This window comes from Lepidochelys kempii, chromosome 27 (assembly GCF_965140285.1).
Source record: "Lepidochelys kempii isolate rLepKem1 chromosome 27, rLepKem1.hap1, whole genome shotgun sequence".
Taxonomy (NCBI): domain Eukaryota; kingdom Metazoa; phylum Chordata; order Testudines; family Cheloniidae; genus Lepidochelys; species Lepidochelys kempii.
This window is the reverse complement of record NC_136406.1, coordinates 5,182,858-5,200,939: the sequence shown is the minus strand read 5'-3', so window position 1 is coordinate 5,200,939 and position 18,082 is coordinate 5,182,858. Positions and strand designations below refer to the sequence as shown.

Genomic DNA, 18,082 nt, shown 5'->3' with positions numbered 1-18,082 from the left:
AAGATCTTTGCTCATGATGTGCTTGGTAGGATGAAGCCACTCCTTAGGAGACACTGTCATCTACAACAATCAGGTTTCGCAGCTGGACGGTTGACAATGGGTACTGTCCATACCCTCCGGTTTCTGGCTAAGCTGCACAAGAATTTAACTGCTCTCTTCACCTGGCCTATATTGACATAAAAAGTGGCTTCTGATTTGGTTGACAGGTCAGCACTTTGGCTCAAACTGAAAAGAGTTGACGTCCCAAATGTTTTGCTAAATCTGGTACATGATCTTCACATCAGTAACTGTGTGAGAATAAGTAATGGTTAACGGCTTTCACCGCGTTTCTACAAAGGGATGTCCCAATTTGACATCACATAAGTTTTTGATTACATGTAAAAGCTAAGCGGTCATGTCAGGTTTTCTATGACAGCAATTCAAGACAGATCATTCTTCTCACTGTGAAATTAGATTTGATATTTTGTATAAATCTCATCAGTGTTGGAAATAAAAAAAACTATACATGTAGCGACAGATGTACAGGACACTGCTTTAGGAAGCAAAGAGATTTCTGTGTTTAAAATCCCATTGCTTTTAAGGAAAAATTCATGATATTTAAGTATACAAAGAGTGCATAGCTGACGAACAGGTATCAAAAACAGGCAGCTGCAGATCCAGGGTTTAGAAACATTCTGGCAACATAACAAAGGGAACCAAAGTTAGTCATGGCATCACCAGCAACTACGGTTTGACGAAATGGGCATTCTTCAGCACCAGGACTTATTGAGCCAAATAGGGGTCAGAGAATGTAGTTTTTGTAGTAAGACCACTAACAGATTGGTAAAGAAGATTTCATAGATCCCAACAGAAAAAAAACAAACACAGGACAAGATAGCCTCCAGCATTAGATACCAATTGTTTTTAGTGTGCACAGTCCAATAAAAAAAGCAGTACCAAGATTTGGGAGCAGTGGGAAAAAGAGTACATTTTCCTTCTCCCCAGGGTTCCCAGGCTTAAATAACTTCAGAGTCACAGCATTATCACACAATTCGTTCTGATCTGATCTGTTGAATCAGAAATAGAACTGAATGCAGGTACCCCAGATGTATTTCTGATGTTTTGTACTCACCCATCTGCTCCACAAGCTCTGGTGGAAAAACTCGAGAGGCAAACGCTCGACGGAAGATGTCTGAAAATTCTCTGTCAAGACCTCCTATCCCCATCTTCTCAAAGTTCCAGTCAGGGTTGATGATTGACTGGCGGTTCTCCTTGGTCTTAGATTTACCTGTAGAAAAGACACCGCCGGTTCAGGAATTAAGCACACAACAGAATTACAGCCACAGACTGATACACTGGAGGTTTCGTAGTCCATGTGCAATATAGTTTTATAAAAACCACCATGAGGACAAACTACCCAGCACTTCCGACTCCCATTATGGAGGCTCAGGAGACTGTGCATTAAATAGTTGCCTTCATTTTAGAGGACTGCTTATAGTAAGCTCTAAAAGCTATAATAAAAAACAGCTGAGATGCCAGCTGTCAGAACAACGTAATTTCATTTTAAGTTCATTCCATTCCATTTGTAATAGGCTGCAGTCATTGTATAGAACACACTCTTCTGAGACATTTGCTTTCCAAACTTGTTTCTTAGCAATATCACAATGAGAGAGCATCTAGGAGGTAGCAATCCTAAGAATTCATTGAGAGACCCTGCGAGGTACTGAGCACCCTCAAGTCACATGGATTTGAATGTGCATTGAGGGTTCTTAGCACTTTCGTATAGACTTGCAGCACTTCACAGGATTGGGCCCTTTGCAGCATTCAGGGTTTTTTTTTTTATTTTAGCTATTCTGAAGGCAGAGATAGGTCAGAGAGGCAACTGAAATCACTGAGAGAGCCAAGTGCAGAGACTATAAAAACACTGGAATACACCCTTTAAAATTAGGTTGAGACAGTAGCAAATATATTGTAGGGAATCACCCTGCAGTAGACGAGAGTCTTATTAGGCATCATCATTAATTTCTATGACTAACAAGCACACTGAGAATCAATACAACAACTCCTTTGATACCAAAAATGTCTAATACAGTATGTCTAATAACCACAATACCTGGAAGCAAAAGATTAATGCTGAACATTTGATCTCTTGGTTACTGTTTCCATGGACTAACTATAAATTTATTTTCTTATTACTTGTACCTATCAGCAAGATTGCAGACTCACTCAGACAAACTGCTTGCTCCTTTAGTTATTCTTAGCCTATACTACCCCCTTCTGGCCACACGCAGTGCTCATTACATAGCAATAAGAAACTAACTCCCTCAAAGCTAAAGAGCCTGAATATGGACTTGCGTTGTGGTTTCAAAATGAATACACAGGAAGTTCCCTAACACCCCTTTGCTGAGGAACGGCAACATAACTGGAATTATAAACAAATGAAGTAAAGAACAACAGTACTTTAAAAAAAGGCAGAGCAAAGGTGATACAGAAAAGAACCAGTTTTACCTAGCAGTAATAACTATTAACAACACTCTGAACAGGGCATATCAGTGGCTCTCAAAGCACATTAAACAATTAAGCCTTATAACGTACCAATTAAGGTGCTAACAATGAGCTGTCAATTTGACAGATAAGCAAATTGAGGCACAAAAAGATTAAGTGAGTTGTTCACGGGCAAGGCTACGTTTTAGTCATGGGTATTTTTAGTAAAAGTGGACAGGTCACGGGAAGTAAACAAAAATCCATGGCCTGTGTCCATGACTTTTACTATATACCCCGACTAAAACTGGGGGCTGGGGGGAGCTGCCTGAGAGTACCGTGGGTGCTGAAGGAGGGCAGCCTGGGTGCTGGGGAGCGGGCGTGTGGCCCAGGACCCCCACTGGTGCTGGGGGGGTGGGCAGTGGCACCCAGCCCGGGTCCCCGTTGGTGCTGTGGGGCAAGGGGGGAGCGGGGGGTTGGGACACAGACATGGTGGCTTGAGACTGCCCCAGCAGCGGCCGGTACGACTGACTGAGCTGCCCCTGAGCCAGTTGAACCGGCCGCTGCAGAAGTCACGGAATCCATGCCTTCTGTGACCTCCATGACATACTCGCAGCCTTATTCATGGGAACTTGTAGGGACAGGTCCAAGAATCCCAGTCCTCTGCTCTGCGAAACCACACTCCACACAGAAATGTGCTAAGATAGAGATTGAAGATCACTGATCAACTGTGATCCTAAACATTAGGCTAGCAAAATATCACTGCTTGCCATGCTGCAATAAGTTCAATAGTTTCTACAATTCCCATTTAAGCTGTTCCTACGGAACTGTATTATGAATTAAGTGGATTTTATTTAATTCCTCCTACATTACATATGTAGTGACTGCCTGCACAACTTTAACTCAGCCACTGTAAATATATTCTTTATGATATAGTCTTTAATTACATGGTCACATACTCTTTCCCCACCACAGGACCCCTGCATTATTCAGTGCTCAGAGAATTATTCTATAGTGTATGAGGTGGTTAAGTGTAATACATCACAGAATCATAGAACTGGAAGGGACTTCAAGAGGTTATGTAGTCCAGTCCCCTGCACTCAAGGCAGGGCTAAGTATTCCCTAGACATCTACTTCATTTGTTGCAGAAGTTGGAATGTATGAAGTGAATGAAGTGAAGTGCAGAAGTGAATGAAGCAGGAGACTGCAAGAGAAAAGGACAGTCTCATGGTTAAGGAAGTTGGATGTCACCCCAGAGAACTAATTTCTATCCCCGCCTCTGCTAGAATACCTACATGATCATAGAATATCAGGGTTGGAAGGGACCTCAGGAGGTCATCTAGTCCAACCCCCTGCTCAAAGCAGGACCAATCCCCAACTAAATCATCCCAGCCAGGGCTTTCTCAAGACTGACTTTAAAAACCCCTAAGGAAGGAGATTCCACCACCTCCCTAGGTAACTCATTCCAGTGCTTCACCACCCTCCTCGTGAAAAAGTTTTTCCTAATATCCAACCTAAATCTCCCCCACTGCAACTCGAGACCATTACTCCTTGTTCTGTCATCTGCTACCACTGAGAATAGTCTAGATCCATCCTCTTTGGAACCCCCTTTCAGGTACTTGAAAGCAGCTATCAAATCCCCCCTCATTCTTCTCTTCCGCAGACTAAACAATCCCAGTTCCCTCAGCCACTCCCCATAGGTCATGTGGTCCAGTCCCCTAATCATTTTTGTTGCCCTCCGCTGGATGCTTTCCAATTTTTTCCACATCCTTCTTGTCGTGTGGGGCCCAAAACTGAACACAGGGCTCCAGATGAGGCCTCACCAATGTCGAATTGAGGGGAATGATCACGTCCCTCGATCTGCTAGCAATGCCCCTACTTATAGAGCCCCAAATGCCATTGGCCTTCTTGGCAACAAGGGCACACTGTTGACTCATATCCAGCTTCTCGTCCACTGTAACCCCTAGGTCCTTTTCCGCAGAACTGCTGCCAAGCCATTCGGTCCCTAGTCTGTAGCGGTGCATGGGATTCTTCCGTCTTAAGTGCAGGACTCTGCACTTGTCCTTGTTGAACCTCATCAGATTTCTTTTGGCCCAATCCTCTGTTTTGTCTAGGGCCCTCTGTATCCTATCCCTACTCTCCAGCGTATCTACCTCTCCTCCCAGTTTAGCGTCATTGGCAAACTTGCTGAGGGTGCAATCCACGCCATCCTCCAGATTGTTAATGAAGATATTGAACAAAACTGGCCCCAGGACCAACCATTGGGGCACTCCACTTGATACCAGCTGCCAACTAGACATGGACCCATTGATCACTACCCGTTGAGCCCGACAACCTAGCCAGCTTTCTAGCCACCTTAGAGTCCATTCATCCAGCCCATACTTCTTTAACTTGCTGGCAAGAATACTGTGGGAGACCGTGTCAAAAGCTTTGCTGAAGCCTAGGAACTAGTGATGATGATGGCAAACAAGTCACAAACTAAACTTTCCATAAGTGGCCACTAATTGTGTGTGCCTCATTTTCTAGGTGCCCCCAAACTCGAGACACCTAGGGCCTGGTTTACAAAAGTGCAAAGCAGTCAGTGTTCCAGTTTAAGCCAGTCAGAGCTGTGCTTTGAAAATATCATGTGCTATGAACATTCTAAATGTTCTGAAAAATCAGGCTCTAAGCGTCAAACTGGGCACCCAGAATTAGTGGGCACTTCAAAAGTTTGGCTTTAACTTCTGTGATCAATTCCCCATCTGTAAAATGAGGATAATATCACCACCTAATTTCACAGGTATCCCTAAGTATCCTGTAGAGGGATTACCAGAATGCATACACACAAGGGGGCCAAATTCAGGGCCTGTGCAGCCTTAATTCTTGCATTTCCTACCTTTTGAGTGTTTGATCTTGCAACCTGAATGTTCTTTTAAACAGATTTTTTTTCCCTTTTGTAATTTAATATACATTCCAGTATCTCCTCTATCATTTTCAGAGATACATTAGTTTGAATTTTTAGTCCCAGCTAGTTAACACATCATCTGATACATCAGATATACTTCCAAGAGTCAATAAATAAATGCATTTCTAAAGCACCCTCACCGTAGTATTGAGACGCCAATAGTCCGTTGGCCAATGTAGCAAACACTGATTAGTGTGTGAATTCACAGTTTCAAAAATATTAACTCCTATTAATTCAAATTTTTAATATTAATTCAAAAATATTGGAATTCATAGGTCTTTGTTTTCTTCTATCACCAAGATTAAAATTAGATGCTTCAGAACTTGAGCCAAACTAAACGCACCTCGTTCATCCACATGATGCAAAAAAAAATTTAATTTAATTCAGATATTTTATTTATATCTTGGTAGTTCTTTACTTTCTTCCCATTTAGTAATTTAAGATTGTAAAAATGGATGTTTTGAACTTGTTTAGTTTCCTAATTGCTTGCAGAATTTCAGATTGTACATAAATTTTTTCTGCCAATAAATTCCATGCTTAAAATGCTCAACTATCCTTTAAAAGACAACTCCTGAGCCTCATTAACATCCTTATTGGGCAAACAACAAACTCAGTGCGAAATTGATAGACAAATACCCTGCACTGTATTTGCAACTACCACCACCACTGTCACAAGTCAAGAAAGCTGAAATGCTTCAGCCATACTCTTCTTAGGGTATGCAATTTGAAGACAATGGGACTTTTGCTCCAAACTCAATAGGACTTGTACTCCAAAGGCAGTACAGGACGGGATTTTCAAAAGCCATTAGGAACCTAACTTTCAGCTTTTGGTTTAGAAAATTTTGGCCTGCGTGTATAAACACAATAACTGTGTTAATGAATTTAGAGTCCAAATAATTTTTCACTGTTAACGCTGAAGCAATTTTGCTCTGAAGTCACATTTTATATCACTAAGAAACTTGTTAATAAAATACAATTTTAGTGCCTTGTGCTGAAAACACTCATGCATACGCTTAACTTCTAGCACATCAGTATCCCCGTTGAAGTCAGTGGGACTATTCACATGAGTAAAGTTACATACCTGCTTAAGTATTTGCAGAATCAGGGGCCTTAATTTTCAATATTTGGGTTTTTAGCTATAGCAGTTTTGTAAAATTCATATAAGTCACCTTAACAGTCGCGCATGTAAAAATAATAGCTTTTGCAATTAAATTCATTATAATTTTTAATCTGAAGTTTCAATAGCATAATTTTTTCAGGTTAGCTTTTTTAAACTCTCAACCAGATTTAAATCCATGATTTTTTTTTTTTAAATTAAGTGATTTAAGTCACTCTCATTAAAATTGCTCCCCTCCGGTTGTGAACAGAGAAAAGTCAATTCAAGATTATTTAAAGTAAAAATAAAAATAAAAAAAAGACTAGTTAGGCTTGTTAGCTTCAGTGTTTACGTATCAGAGCCATTTTTAGAGCTGAATGCCAGCACCTGCTGTTATCACATCTGAAAATTAGGCCTACAAGCATAGTGTGATTAGAAGGCTACCACAGCTGGGAAGTTAAATTGTCTCTTATCATTTAGAGTCTCAAAGACCGTTGGCTTTCTTCTACTGTAGGTGCTACAAATACTATGATATAAAGACTTGTATGACTACCCTGGAAAGTAATAGTAGCTTCCAATACTACACTGGATCAGTTGTTATTCTGTTCCATTTACATTCCTGGGGTCAGTTCAGAATGGCTTCTTGGATTTGGAAGAACTCACCAATCAGATTGAGAGAGGAGTTCTCAGCCTTTTCAAACGCAACTTGACTATTTCCAACAACCAGACCCACATCAATCTGTGTGGAAGAAAACAAAAATAATTAAACCTTAATATCAGACTCAACTTCAAATTATTATTCTCTAGATGCTCCCTAGCAAGTCTCCGAACAGAGACAAGAGACAGTAGCAAACAAGCTCCATTGCAAAAGGGATTTGTTTGGAAGTAAATATTAACTATGTCATGTTAGAGGCACCTCTCATTCTTCCTTAACACTATTCTTAGTGACACCCTGTAGCCGTATCTTTTAAACTCATAATATGCAAGCAGAATAAAGTCTATACCAGTCACATACAGTAACGGCTCACTTAATGTTGTAGTTATGTTCCTGAAAAATGCAACTTTAAGCGAAACGATGTTAAGCGAATCCAATTTCCCCATAAGAATTAATGTAAATGGGGGGGGTTAGGTTCCAGGGAAATTTTTTTCACCAGACAAGACTACACACACACACACAGTATAACTTTTAAACAAACAATTGAATACTGTACACAGCGATCATGATTGTGAAGTTTGGCTGAGGTGGTGAAGTCAGAGGGTGGAATATTTCCCAGGGAATGCCTTACTGCTAAATCATGAACTAGCTTTTGGCTGAGCCCTCAAGGGTTAACTCATTGTTAATGTAGCCTCATACTCTACAAGGCATCACGAATTGATGGAGGCGAGACAGCATGGCAGACAGAGATAGAGACACACAGTCTGTGTGAGAGAAAGAGAGACGCGCATTGCCCCTTTAAGTAAGCTGACCCCACTCTAAGTACACTGCGTTATTAAGTAGATCAGCAAGCTGAGAGAGCAGCTGCTGCTGCCAGGAAGCTCCCTCCATCCTGAGCCCTGTTATGTGTTCCGCCCCCCCCATGGAGATGGGGTAAGTGAGGTGCAGGAGCAGGGGGGAGAGGGACATCCTGACATTAGCCCCCCGCTTTTCCCCCCAGCACCGCAAGCAGGAGGCTCCCAGGAGCAACTCCAAGGCAGAGGGCAGGAGCAGCACATGGCAGTGCAGGGAGGGACAGCTGAACTGCTGGCAATTGATAGCCTGCTGGACGGCTGCCACACAGGGAACTTATGGGACCAGGGCGATGATAGGGGGGCTGCCGGTCAACCCTGGTTCCAAGCTCCCACTAGCTAGCTCCAACGGGCTGCTCTTCCTGCAAGCAGTGGACAAAGCAGGCGGCTGCCAAACGACGCTGTAAGGGAGCATTGCACAACTTTAAATGAGAATGTTCCCTAATTGATCAGCAGTGTAACAATGAAACAACATTTACCAGGATGACTTTAAGTGAGGAATTACTGTATAAACTTAGTGCTTTAATAGGGCCAATTTCACAAAACTGAAAACAATTATGAGCCAAATCAGCTGGAAGGAAGAATTAAATCAGAAAAATGTGAATGATAATTGTGAGTCATTTAAAAACACCTTAATAGATGCCCAAAAAGCCACCATCCCACAATCGAGAAAGAAGGCTGTACTAATTAAAAAACCAACCTGGTTTAGAGGGGAAGTGAACGCAGCTACAAAAAATTTAAAAAATAATATGTAACAAATGGAACAAAGAGGAAGCTGATAGTAATGAATATAAAACTGAAGTTAGGAATTGTAGAAAATTGATAAGGGAAGCAAAGGGACACAAGGAAAAATCTATATCCAGAAGAGTTAAGGACTATAAGAAGTTTTTTAAATACTTTAGGAATAAAAAGAATCCTAACAACGGTATTGGTCCATGATTAGATGAAAATGGTAGAATTATCAACACTGCAGAAAAGGCAGAAGCGATCAATAAATATTTCTGTTCTGTACTTGGGGGAAAAAACAGATAAGCATGGTCACAGTGGGTAAGACCAATAGTCCATCTAGCCCAGTGTCTTGTCTTCCAACAGTGGCCAGAGCCAGATGCTTCAAAGCAATGAACAGAACAGGGCAATTATTGAGTGACCCATCCTATGTCATCCAGCCCCAGCTTCTGGCAGTCAGAGATTTAGGGACACCCAGAGCATGGGTTTGTATCCTGGACCATCCTGGAAAATAGACATTAATGGACCAATCCTCCATTAACGTATCTAATTCTTTTTTGAATCCACTTACACTTTTGGCCTTCACAACATCCCATGGCAATGAGTTCCACGGTGCTTTCTTTTGTTTGTTTTAAACCTGTTACCTATTAATTTCACTGGGTGACCCCAGATTCTTCTTTTATGTGAATGGATACCTAACACTTCCTTATTCACTTTCTCCATAAAATTCATGATATTATAGACCTTTATCATATTCCCCGCCCCCTTAGTCTCTTTTCTAAATTGAACAGCTCCAGTCTTTTTAATCTCTCCTCACTTGAAAGCTGTTCCATAGCCATCATCGTTTTTGTTGCCCTTCTATGTACTTTTTCCAATTCTAATATATCTTTTTTGAGATGAGGCGACCATAAGTACACGCAGTATTCAAGGTGTGGGAGTATCATGGATTTATATAGTGGCATTATGATATTTTCTGTGTTATTAGTGATCTCTTTCCTAATAGTTCCTAACATTCTGTTAGCAGATTTTACAAAGAACTATCCATAATGACTCCAAAATGTTGGTAACAGCTAACTTAGAACCAATCATTTTGTACGTATAGTTGGGATTATACTTTTGAATGTGCATTACTTTACACTTATCAACATTTAATTTTATCAGCCATTTTGTTGCCCAGTCACCAAGTTTTGTGAGATCCCTTTGTAACTCTTCACAGTCAACTCTGGACTTAACTATCTTGAATAATTTAATATCATCTCAAACTTTGGCACCTCACTGTCTACTCCTTTTTCCAGATCATTTATGAATATGTTGAATAGCATAATTCTCAGTACAGAATCCTGAGGGACCCCGCTACTTACCTCTTTCCATTGTGATATAGTCTCATCATATAGTAATAACACTCTTTCCATTCCATTAATACCTCTGGAGGATGTTAAACTGAAGCTACTAAACTTATGACATTTTTAAATCAGCAGGTCCAGATAACTTGCATACGGAGGTTACTGACCTATAGCTTTCAGGTTCTTCGAGATGTGTGGTCCCAATCTGTATACTACACGTGGGTATGCATGCACTTCATGAGCTTGAGACCAGAGATTTGTAGCAAGCAGCGTTTATCTGAAATAGGTGCAATATCTAAAATAGGTGCATCTTAAAGTGATGCTGCTGAAGTTGCCTGTGTTCTAGTGGCATGGGGAAGGGATTTACCTTTTCTGGGGAAGGGAGATGACCCAACTGGTAGCAAAGGAGGACATGTGGAGAAATCCACTTAGACAGCCCTTGAGCAGATAATACTTGTCACTGATTTCATTCTGCTATAGCAACAAAAAGTCTAGGTGTTCTTCTAATTGGTTTCATTCTCTACAGATAAAAGGCCACAACTCATTTGACATCAAGAGACGGAAGTCTCTTCCCTTCCTCAGAAGCATAAAGTTTAGTAAAGAAAACTGGTAAGTGAATATTCTGATTGATGTGGAACTCAGAGATTGCCCTACACTTGAATTTCGGCTGGAGACAAAGAGAAACCTTCTCCTTATTAAATATGGTGTACCGTGTGTGTGTGTTTCTAAGAGCATCATGGTGCCAGAGGGCAAGGGGCTCACTGATATCAGGGAGTGAGGTTCAGCAAGCTTGACCAATTCAGTATACCCCAATTCTCTTATATCATAAAAGGTGTTGTGTAAGGTATCATTGGAAAACCAATGACACCCTGATCTTGAGTGGTATATGTACGGTAAACATCCAAAGGACTGTACAAATATGAAGAAATTATGGGACTAAAGTGTGGAAAGGCAGACTCCTCCATCCAGGTGCAATCACAGACAACAGGCAATCGCAGTCAAGTGACCATTCACTGGCATATCAGAAGCTGCAAAGACAGATCAATTTGCATTGTAGAAAGCGCCACAGGGAAGAAACCAGCATGGAACCTTCCCCTTCAAACTCCATGGCACCTTTCTTCACAGCAGAGGCACCAGACTTTATGAAGATATATTTAAAAAGTTTACTGGACTATAAAAGAGAGGAACAAAGAACCCCGAGTTATCTTTCACCTAAGATGATGAAGGAGCAGAGACTTGGGACTTTGTGAGAGATCCTAACCATAGTGGTGGTGTAAGAAGCTTACCTTGAACCAGGACTGCAGTTTTATTAAGTCTTAGTCACTAGAAAGCATTTTTCACTTTTATTTGTTTTAAATCATTTCTGTTTATCCCCTACACCTGAACTCACTTAACATCTCTTTTCAATTAAATAAACTTATTTTATTTTTATTCTAAATCAGTCTAGTACTGTGGTTTGATTAAAATGATTATTAACTCCAGCTAAAGCAACTAGCTACTGTGCTTTTCTCTCTTTAAAGGAGCAATGGACCTTATTACGACTCTGAATTTTTCAGGAGAGGGATGGACATTTCAGGGCAAATGGTTTTGGGGAAATTCAGGATTGGGGCTGTGTTGGGGCCACTTGGCTCATCCTAACCAAGGCGTGTGGTTACCAGAGCGGCTATGGTGTAACAAGCAGGCTGCTGGAATGAGAGTTGCTGAATCAGGGCTGCTCAACACACAGACATTCAGTGCATGCTTGTATGTTGGCTGGGAGTGTCTAGACAGGGTGTCATAAATATAAAGGGAAGGGTAAACCCCTTTGAAATCCCTCCTGGCCAGGGGAAAGCTCCTCTCACCTGTAAAGGGTTAAGAAGCTAAAGGTAACCTCGCTGGCACCTGACCAAAATGACCAATGAGGAGACAGGATACTTTCAAAAGCTGGGAGGAGGGAGAGAAACAAAGGGGTCTGTGTGGCTGTCTATATGCTGTCTTTGCCAGGGATAGACCAGGAATGGAGTCTTAGAACTTTTAGTAAGTAATCTAGCTAGGTACGTGTTAGATTATGATTTCTTTAAATGGCTGAGAAAAGAACTGTGCTGAATAGAATAACTATTTCTGTCTGTGTATCTTTTTTGTAACTTAAGGTTTTGCCTAGAGGGGTTCTCTATGTTTTGAATCTAATTACCCTGTAAGGTATCTACCATCCTGATTTTACAGGGGGGATTTCTTTATTTCTATTTACTTCTATTTTTATTAAAAGTCTTCTTGTAAGAAAACTGAATGCTTTTTCATTGTTCTCAGATCCAAGGGTTTGGGTCTGTGGTCACCTATGCAAATTGGTGAGGCTTTTTATCCAACATTTCCCAGGAAAGGGGGGGTGCAAGTGTTGGGAGGATTGTTCATTGTTCTTAAGATCCAAGGGTCTGGGTCTGTAGTCACCTAGGCAAATTGGTGAGGCTTTTTACCAAACCTTGTCCCGGAAGTGGGGTGCAAGGTTTTGGGAAGTATTTTGGGGGGAAAGGCGTGTCCAAATAGCTCTTCCCCAGTAACCAGTATTAGTTTGGTGGTGGTAGCGGCCAATCCAAGGACAAAGGGTGGAATATTTTGTACCTTGGGGAAGTTTTGACCTAAGCTGGTAAAGATAAGCTTAGGAGGTTTTTCATGCAGGTCCCCACATCTGTACCCTAGAGTTCAGAGTGGGGGAGGAACCTTGACACAGGGAGCTACAGCAGCCACATATTTTAAAGCACAACCTCTGACTGGTCTGGGTTGAACCCTAAAACATGACAGAGGATCTGCCATGAGAGCTCATATTTCACTAACCCTTCTAGCAGAAGTAAAGGTGACTAGGAAGCCAACCTTCACAGAGAGGCAGGACATGGTACAAGAGGCAGAGTTCAGAGGGAAGTCTTAAATGTGGAAAGTACAAGCTTGAGGTCCCCATTTGGTGCTGGGTTCATAACTGATGGAAAGGCTCTAATCAGACCTCTCAGGAATGTGACTGTTGTGGGATGAGGAAAAAAATAGTATAGTCTTCAAATAGAGGATGAAAAGTGCTGATTGCTGCTAGGTGAACCCACAGAAAGCGAACAAAAAAGCCCAATATCTTGAGAGGAAGGACATGGTCAAGAATAGCAGGAAGACCCACAGCCGCAGAACAAAAAGGGTTCTGTTGCATGCAGGTGGAAATGTGTCTCCATTTACCATCTTCTAATGGAGTATCTTCTGCTCTGGCTGAGAGTGGACTGGATGTTCTCTGAACTTGAATGTTTTAAGTTTGACACCCATCCAAACACCAGGCGTGAGCTGGAGGGGGTCCGGATTGGGGGTGTCTAGTTATGCTGTTCTCCTCAGTCAACAGATCCGGGAAGGATCAGATAGATGCTGATGGAAGGTTGGGTTGACATTCACAGAATGTCTGGAAACCAAAAGTGTCTGGGCCAATTGGGCACAATGAGAATGACTCAAGCTTTGCTGTGACTCATCTCAGTACTGGTGGTAGTACTGGAATGGGAAGAAAGGCATACTTCAGATGGTTTGTCCAGGAGAGAAGGGTGTCGCCTTTGGAGTCCCTGCCCAGAGCTGCTCTGGAGCAATATAGGTTGAATTTCTTGTTTGCTTGGGAAGCAAAAAGGTCTCAGGATGGCATTACCCACTGGGTGAATATCTCGCTCAGGATGGAATTGTGTAACTCCCATCCGTGGTCTAGGGAGAAGTGTCTGCTGATATTGTCCACCAGAGAGCTCTGTGCCCTCAGAAGGTATGTTACCAGGAGTGTTATGCAGCTCCTGATGCACCAGTTCCATAAGCTGACTGCCTCTACACAAAGAGGAAGGGATCTTGCCCCATCCATTTTGTTTATGTAGAAGAAAATCAGCATGTTGTCTGACATCATTTGAAAGTAGCTGGAAGGAATCAGTGGGAGGAATGCATTGCAGGCGAGGCAGACTGCTCTCAGCTCTAGAAGGTCTATGCATCCTGACTTCTCTAAGGGTCCAAATGCCTTGCACAGTATGAGTGCCCATAGAGGCTCTCCATGCTATGGGGGACGCATCTGATGATGATGGTCATGTTGGCTGCGAGTGAGACAAAAGGTACTCCCACGCATCAGAACCAGTTTTGTCCACCAAACAAAAGAGGCTGAGAACTTGACAGGAACTGTTACTTTAGTAATCATGTTGGTTCTGCCTAAAGAGTAAACAGACCTAAGCCAATCCTGCAGACAATGGAGATGGGGTCTGGCAAACAGCATTACAGAGGTACATGAGACTTAGTAGAGAAAGACAGACCCTGATTGTGATTCAGGTATAATTAGTCATGGCATGGAACCTCTCCATCAGGAGGTAGATCCTTGCTGAAACTGAATCTAGCCTATAGAGGACTTTTCTTTGTTTATGCAGACTCCCAAGGATGCAAGGAGACTGCGTAAAAAGATGGTTACTGACTGGATCTCCTGACTGGATCTGCCCATCAGCAGCCAATTGTCCAAGCATGGGGAAATAGCATAACCATTTCATCTCATCTGTGCCACTACCTCTGAGAACTCCTTGCCAGAGGATGTTGTAAAGACCAAGACCATAACAGGGTTCAGAAAAGAACTAGATAAGTTCACGGAGCATAGGTCCATCAATGGCTCTTTGCCAGAAGCTGGGAATGAGCAACAGGGGATGGATCACTTGATGATTATCTGTTCTGTTCATTCCCTCTGGGGCACCTGGCACTGGCCACTGTCGGAAGACAGGATACTGGGCTAGATGGGCCTTTGGTCTAACCCCGTATGGCCATTCTTATGTTCTGGGAAGGAGTGACTGAAAAAGATTTGGGAGGGGTGGGGAATGGAGAATAATCAGCTGAATCCAAGCTTCCAGTGTGACTCTGTGGCTAAAAAGGCTATGTGATCCTGAGAGGAATAAACCAGGGGGAAAAGTAGGCCCCGGTGAGACTGCTGCTGGACTACTGCATCCAGTTCTGGTGTCCACAGTTCAAGAAGGATGTTGATAAATTGGAGAGGGTTCAGAGAAGAGCCACAAGAATGATTAAAGGATTAGTGTTAAATTCCAGGAGTTCAATCTATTTAGCTTAACAAAGAGAAGGCTATGGGTGAGAAGGAACATTGCTTGCAGGTTCTCTTTGCTTCCCCATCAGAAGTCATTTTTCTGTGGGGAAGCAAAGAAACCTGTGCATGCGCAGTGGCACCAAATTCCACCAGGAATAACATATGGCTGAGAACGCCAAGAAGAATGATAGTTTCTTTCTTTTTTTTTCCCCTTCTGGTATCACTACAAATAAGAGTTAAGTTGTTTGGAAACATTAATTGTGCATTTCCATTCCAAGCATGTCAGTAAAGTTGATGAGCATGAGAAGAGAATAAGACCCATGTCCTTTGGGATTAGTTCCTAGCATGAATTCCACCTACCTTTTGTTTCTTGCTTGTGCCAGGCTCCCCTTTGAGAATGCTGGGATCCATGGCTTCAATATCCTTCACCAACAGGCCAAAAAGTTTATCATTGAAACTGAACACAAGCTGTGGAAGGAGGTAAAGAAGAAAACCATTAATTTAACTTGTTCAAAAGATGCTAGGACTTCAATGGGAGTAGAGTAGGAGGAACAGGAACAGGATTTGAGGGAAGACAAAATCTTAAGCAGATAGTTGACTGAAAAAGAAGTAGCCCACTCCTGTCACTAGTCGAGAGAATTAAAATCCTACTCTACAGAACAAAACAACATTTCACCTTTTGCAATTAAATTCTTCAAAGATGGTCAAATTTAAAACTGGCCTACAGTTATGTCTCTTATAAAAGATCACAGGCAACGGGTTGGGGGGAACTGCAGAAAACCATTGACCTATATTTTGTGGAAAAGATAGTTTAGAATATCCTTATCTGCAGATTAGTTTATTACAGAAGTTCTCTGATGCTATGACCACTGTCCTCTCTTCGGTATGGAGTAGAGCACAGTAGCAAACAGTAAAGCTTACTGTTTGCAGGAAGATTTTACAGACTGCATAACTGCCAACCATGTGCTCAGTCCACAGGGGCCACAGCTGCCTCCCTGTGCTTGAGGTATTATCAAGAGACCCTTACTAGCAAGCAGTAAGGCTTCCTAAAAGCCATTATCTCCTCAAGGACATAACAGACCCTTGGTCCAACACTTATAACAGATAACATTTAAACCAATACCTTAAAATAATAATAAATGTTTGCAACTCTATGGAACCTTACACCTGATGATCTCAAAGTGCTTTAAAATCAATAGATTAAGTCTCAACCACCTTCCAAGACCTGCTAATGTTCCTATTTTACTTCCGAGAAACTGAGGCACAAAGAGATTAAGTGACTTGCCCAGAGTCATACAAGAATTACATCCAGTTACATCAAGTCTGAATTTGACCCAAAATCTGTGACCAAGTTGGCACCAGAACCCAGATCTCATAAGGCTTTGATTTTCTTTACGGGGAGGGCTATGGAAAACTCAGGTTTTGTACCACTTTACTCAGGTTGTCCCTACAGACAATGAAGCACTTATTGTTATAGACCGTCTCTGATAGTGAGACACGCCCTCTGCTCAAAGTGATGGAAATGCTCAGCAATACAAACAGTTTGGTTAAACATTCCTTAATATTTCATAATACAGAACCTACCAACAGTATGATATTTGTCACCTCACTAGAGTTGAATGGAAGTGATGGAAACTATAGCAATGAATTCACACACCTGCTGTCCGACTGAGAAAGCCAGGCTGTTGAACTGCTGGATGAATTCAGCTGCCATCTTGTCTGTATCATACGGGTTGGCATCAATGCTCTTCTTCTGCAAAAAGTCTATCTCAATTGTCATAGTGCCGATGCACTGCTTGGTCTTGTCGAAAGTGTATGGAGAGACTGGAAAAACCCCACATATTTCAGCATGGTGAAAACCCAGTATAACCTTGACAATGCACCTAACATGCTATAAACTGGATTGTACACTCTCCCAGCTATATAAGGGAACACCACTACTATAGCCTAGCAAGTGTGATTCACAGAAAACATTTCACCCCACACTTGAAAAATGCCAATTACAATATAAGAATTTATTTCTATGATAATAATTATCTGGTTCTTTGCAAAAATTCAGTCTACTTGTTCAGATAGAAGTTCTTCATTGATCTGACGGTAGAAGACAAGTGCAAGATGAAAAAAACAAAGTAAATGGATCTTTACATTGAAAAGCACTACAATATGTTTAGAACTTGGAATTGGAGTCCCCAGAATCCCTACCGTATGTGATGAAGTATCCCATTTTACAACTTCATCAAGCTTAAAATGCACAGTTTAATGCTGAAGAATCATTTGTGATTGCATGATAGGTTTACGTTATAAATCTCATATGCTCCCAGAATGGTATTTAAATACTCTCAAACAAGTGACTGGAAATGCTTAAGACACAAGAGACACACCTTTGTAAAAGATTTGCATTAAATCCACAAAAGCCATTTAGACCACTGGGCTAGCACTGTAGTACAACTGGCTAACACTTTGTACTTAGATAATGCCTTTTAACCATGGAGTTTGAAGGAGGTCATTACATACAGTCATTCTGATTTTACAGACTGTGTAACTGCCAACCATGTGCTCAGTCCACAAGGGCCACAGCTGCCTCCCTGTCTCCAATGGGAGGAATCAGTTTGAGATTGGGGCTCACTGAGATTAAGAGCACAATCATCCTCCCTCCCCCACTTCTCCCAACACCACCCTGAAATAACAGTGCTGGAAGTTGTGCTTGAGGTATTAACAAGAGACCCTTCCCGCACACAAACAAATTGCAGGGAATCCAAGTTACCTATATCAAAGCGATACAAAGTAGTGAAATCATAGAACCATAGGTTTCAGAGTGGCAGCCGTGTTAGTCTGTATTCGTAAAAAGAAAAGGAGTACTTGTGGCACCTTAGAGACTAACCAATTTATTTATTAGTCTCTAAGGTGCCACAAATACTCCTTTTCTTTTTCCATAGAACCATAGAATATCAGGGTTGGAATGGACC

At 41.8% G+C, this 18,082-nt stretch overlaps 1 protein-coding gene across 3 annotated transcripts in view; it reads right to left on the bottom strand.

Moving 5' to 3' along the window:
* NSF (N-ethylmaleimide sensitive factor, vesicle fusing ATPase) overlaps positions 1-18,082 on the bottom strand; it is a 187,067-nt gene that overhangs the window by 113,206 nt on the left and 55,779 nt on the right. For all 3 annotated transcript variants that reach the window (XM_073325854.2, XM_073325855.2, XM_073325853.2), the window contains exons 5-8: positions 16,774-16,940; positions 15,477-15,584; positions 7,164-7,239; positions 1,112-1,267 (exon numbers count right to left, since the gene is read on the bottom strand). In XM_073325854.2, coding sequence (XP_073181955.1) covers positions 1,112-1,267; positions 7,164-7,239; positions 15,477-15,584; positions 16,774-16,940 — 507 coding nt within the window. The remainder of the gene's footprint in view (positions 1-1,111; positions 1,268-7,163; positions 7,240-15,476; positions 15,585-16,773; positions 16,941-18,082) is intronic.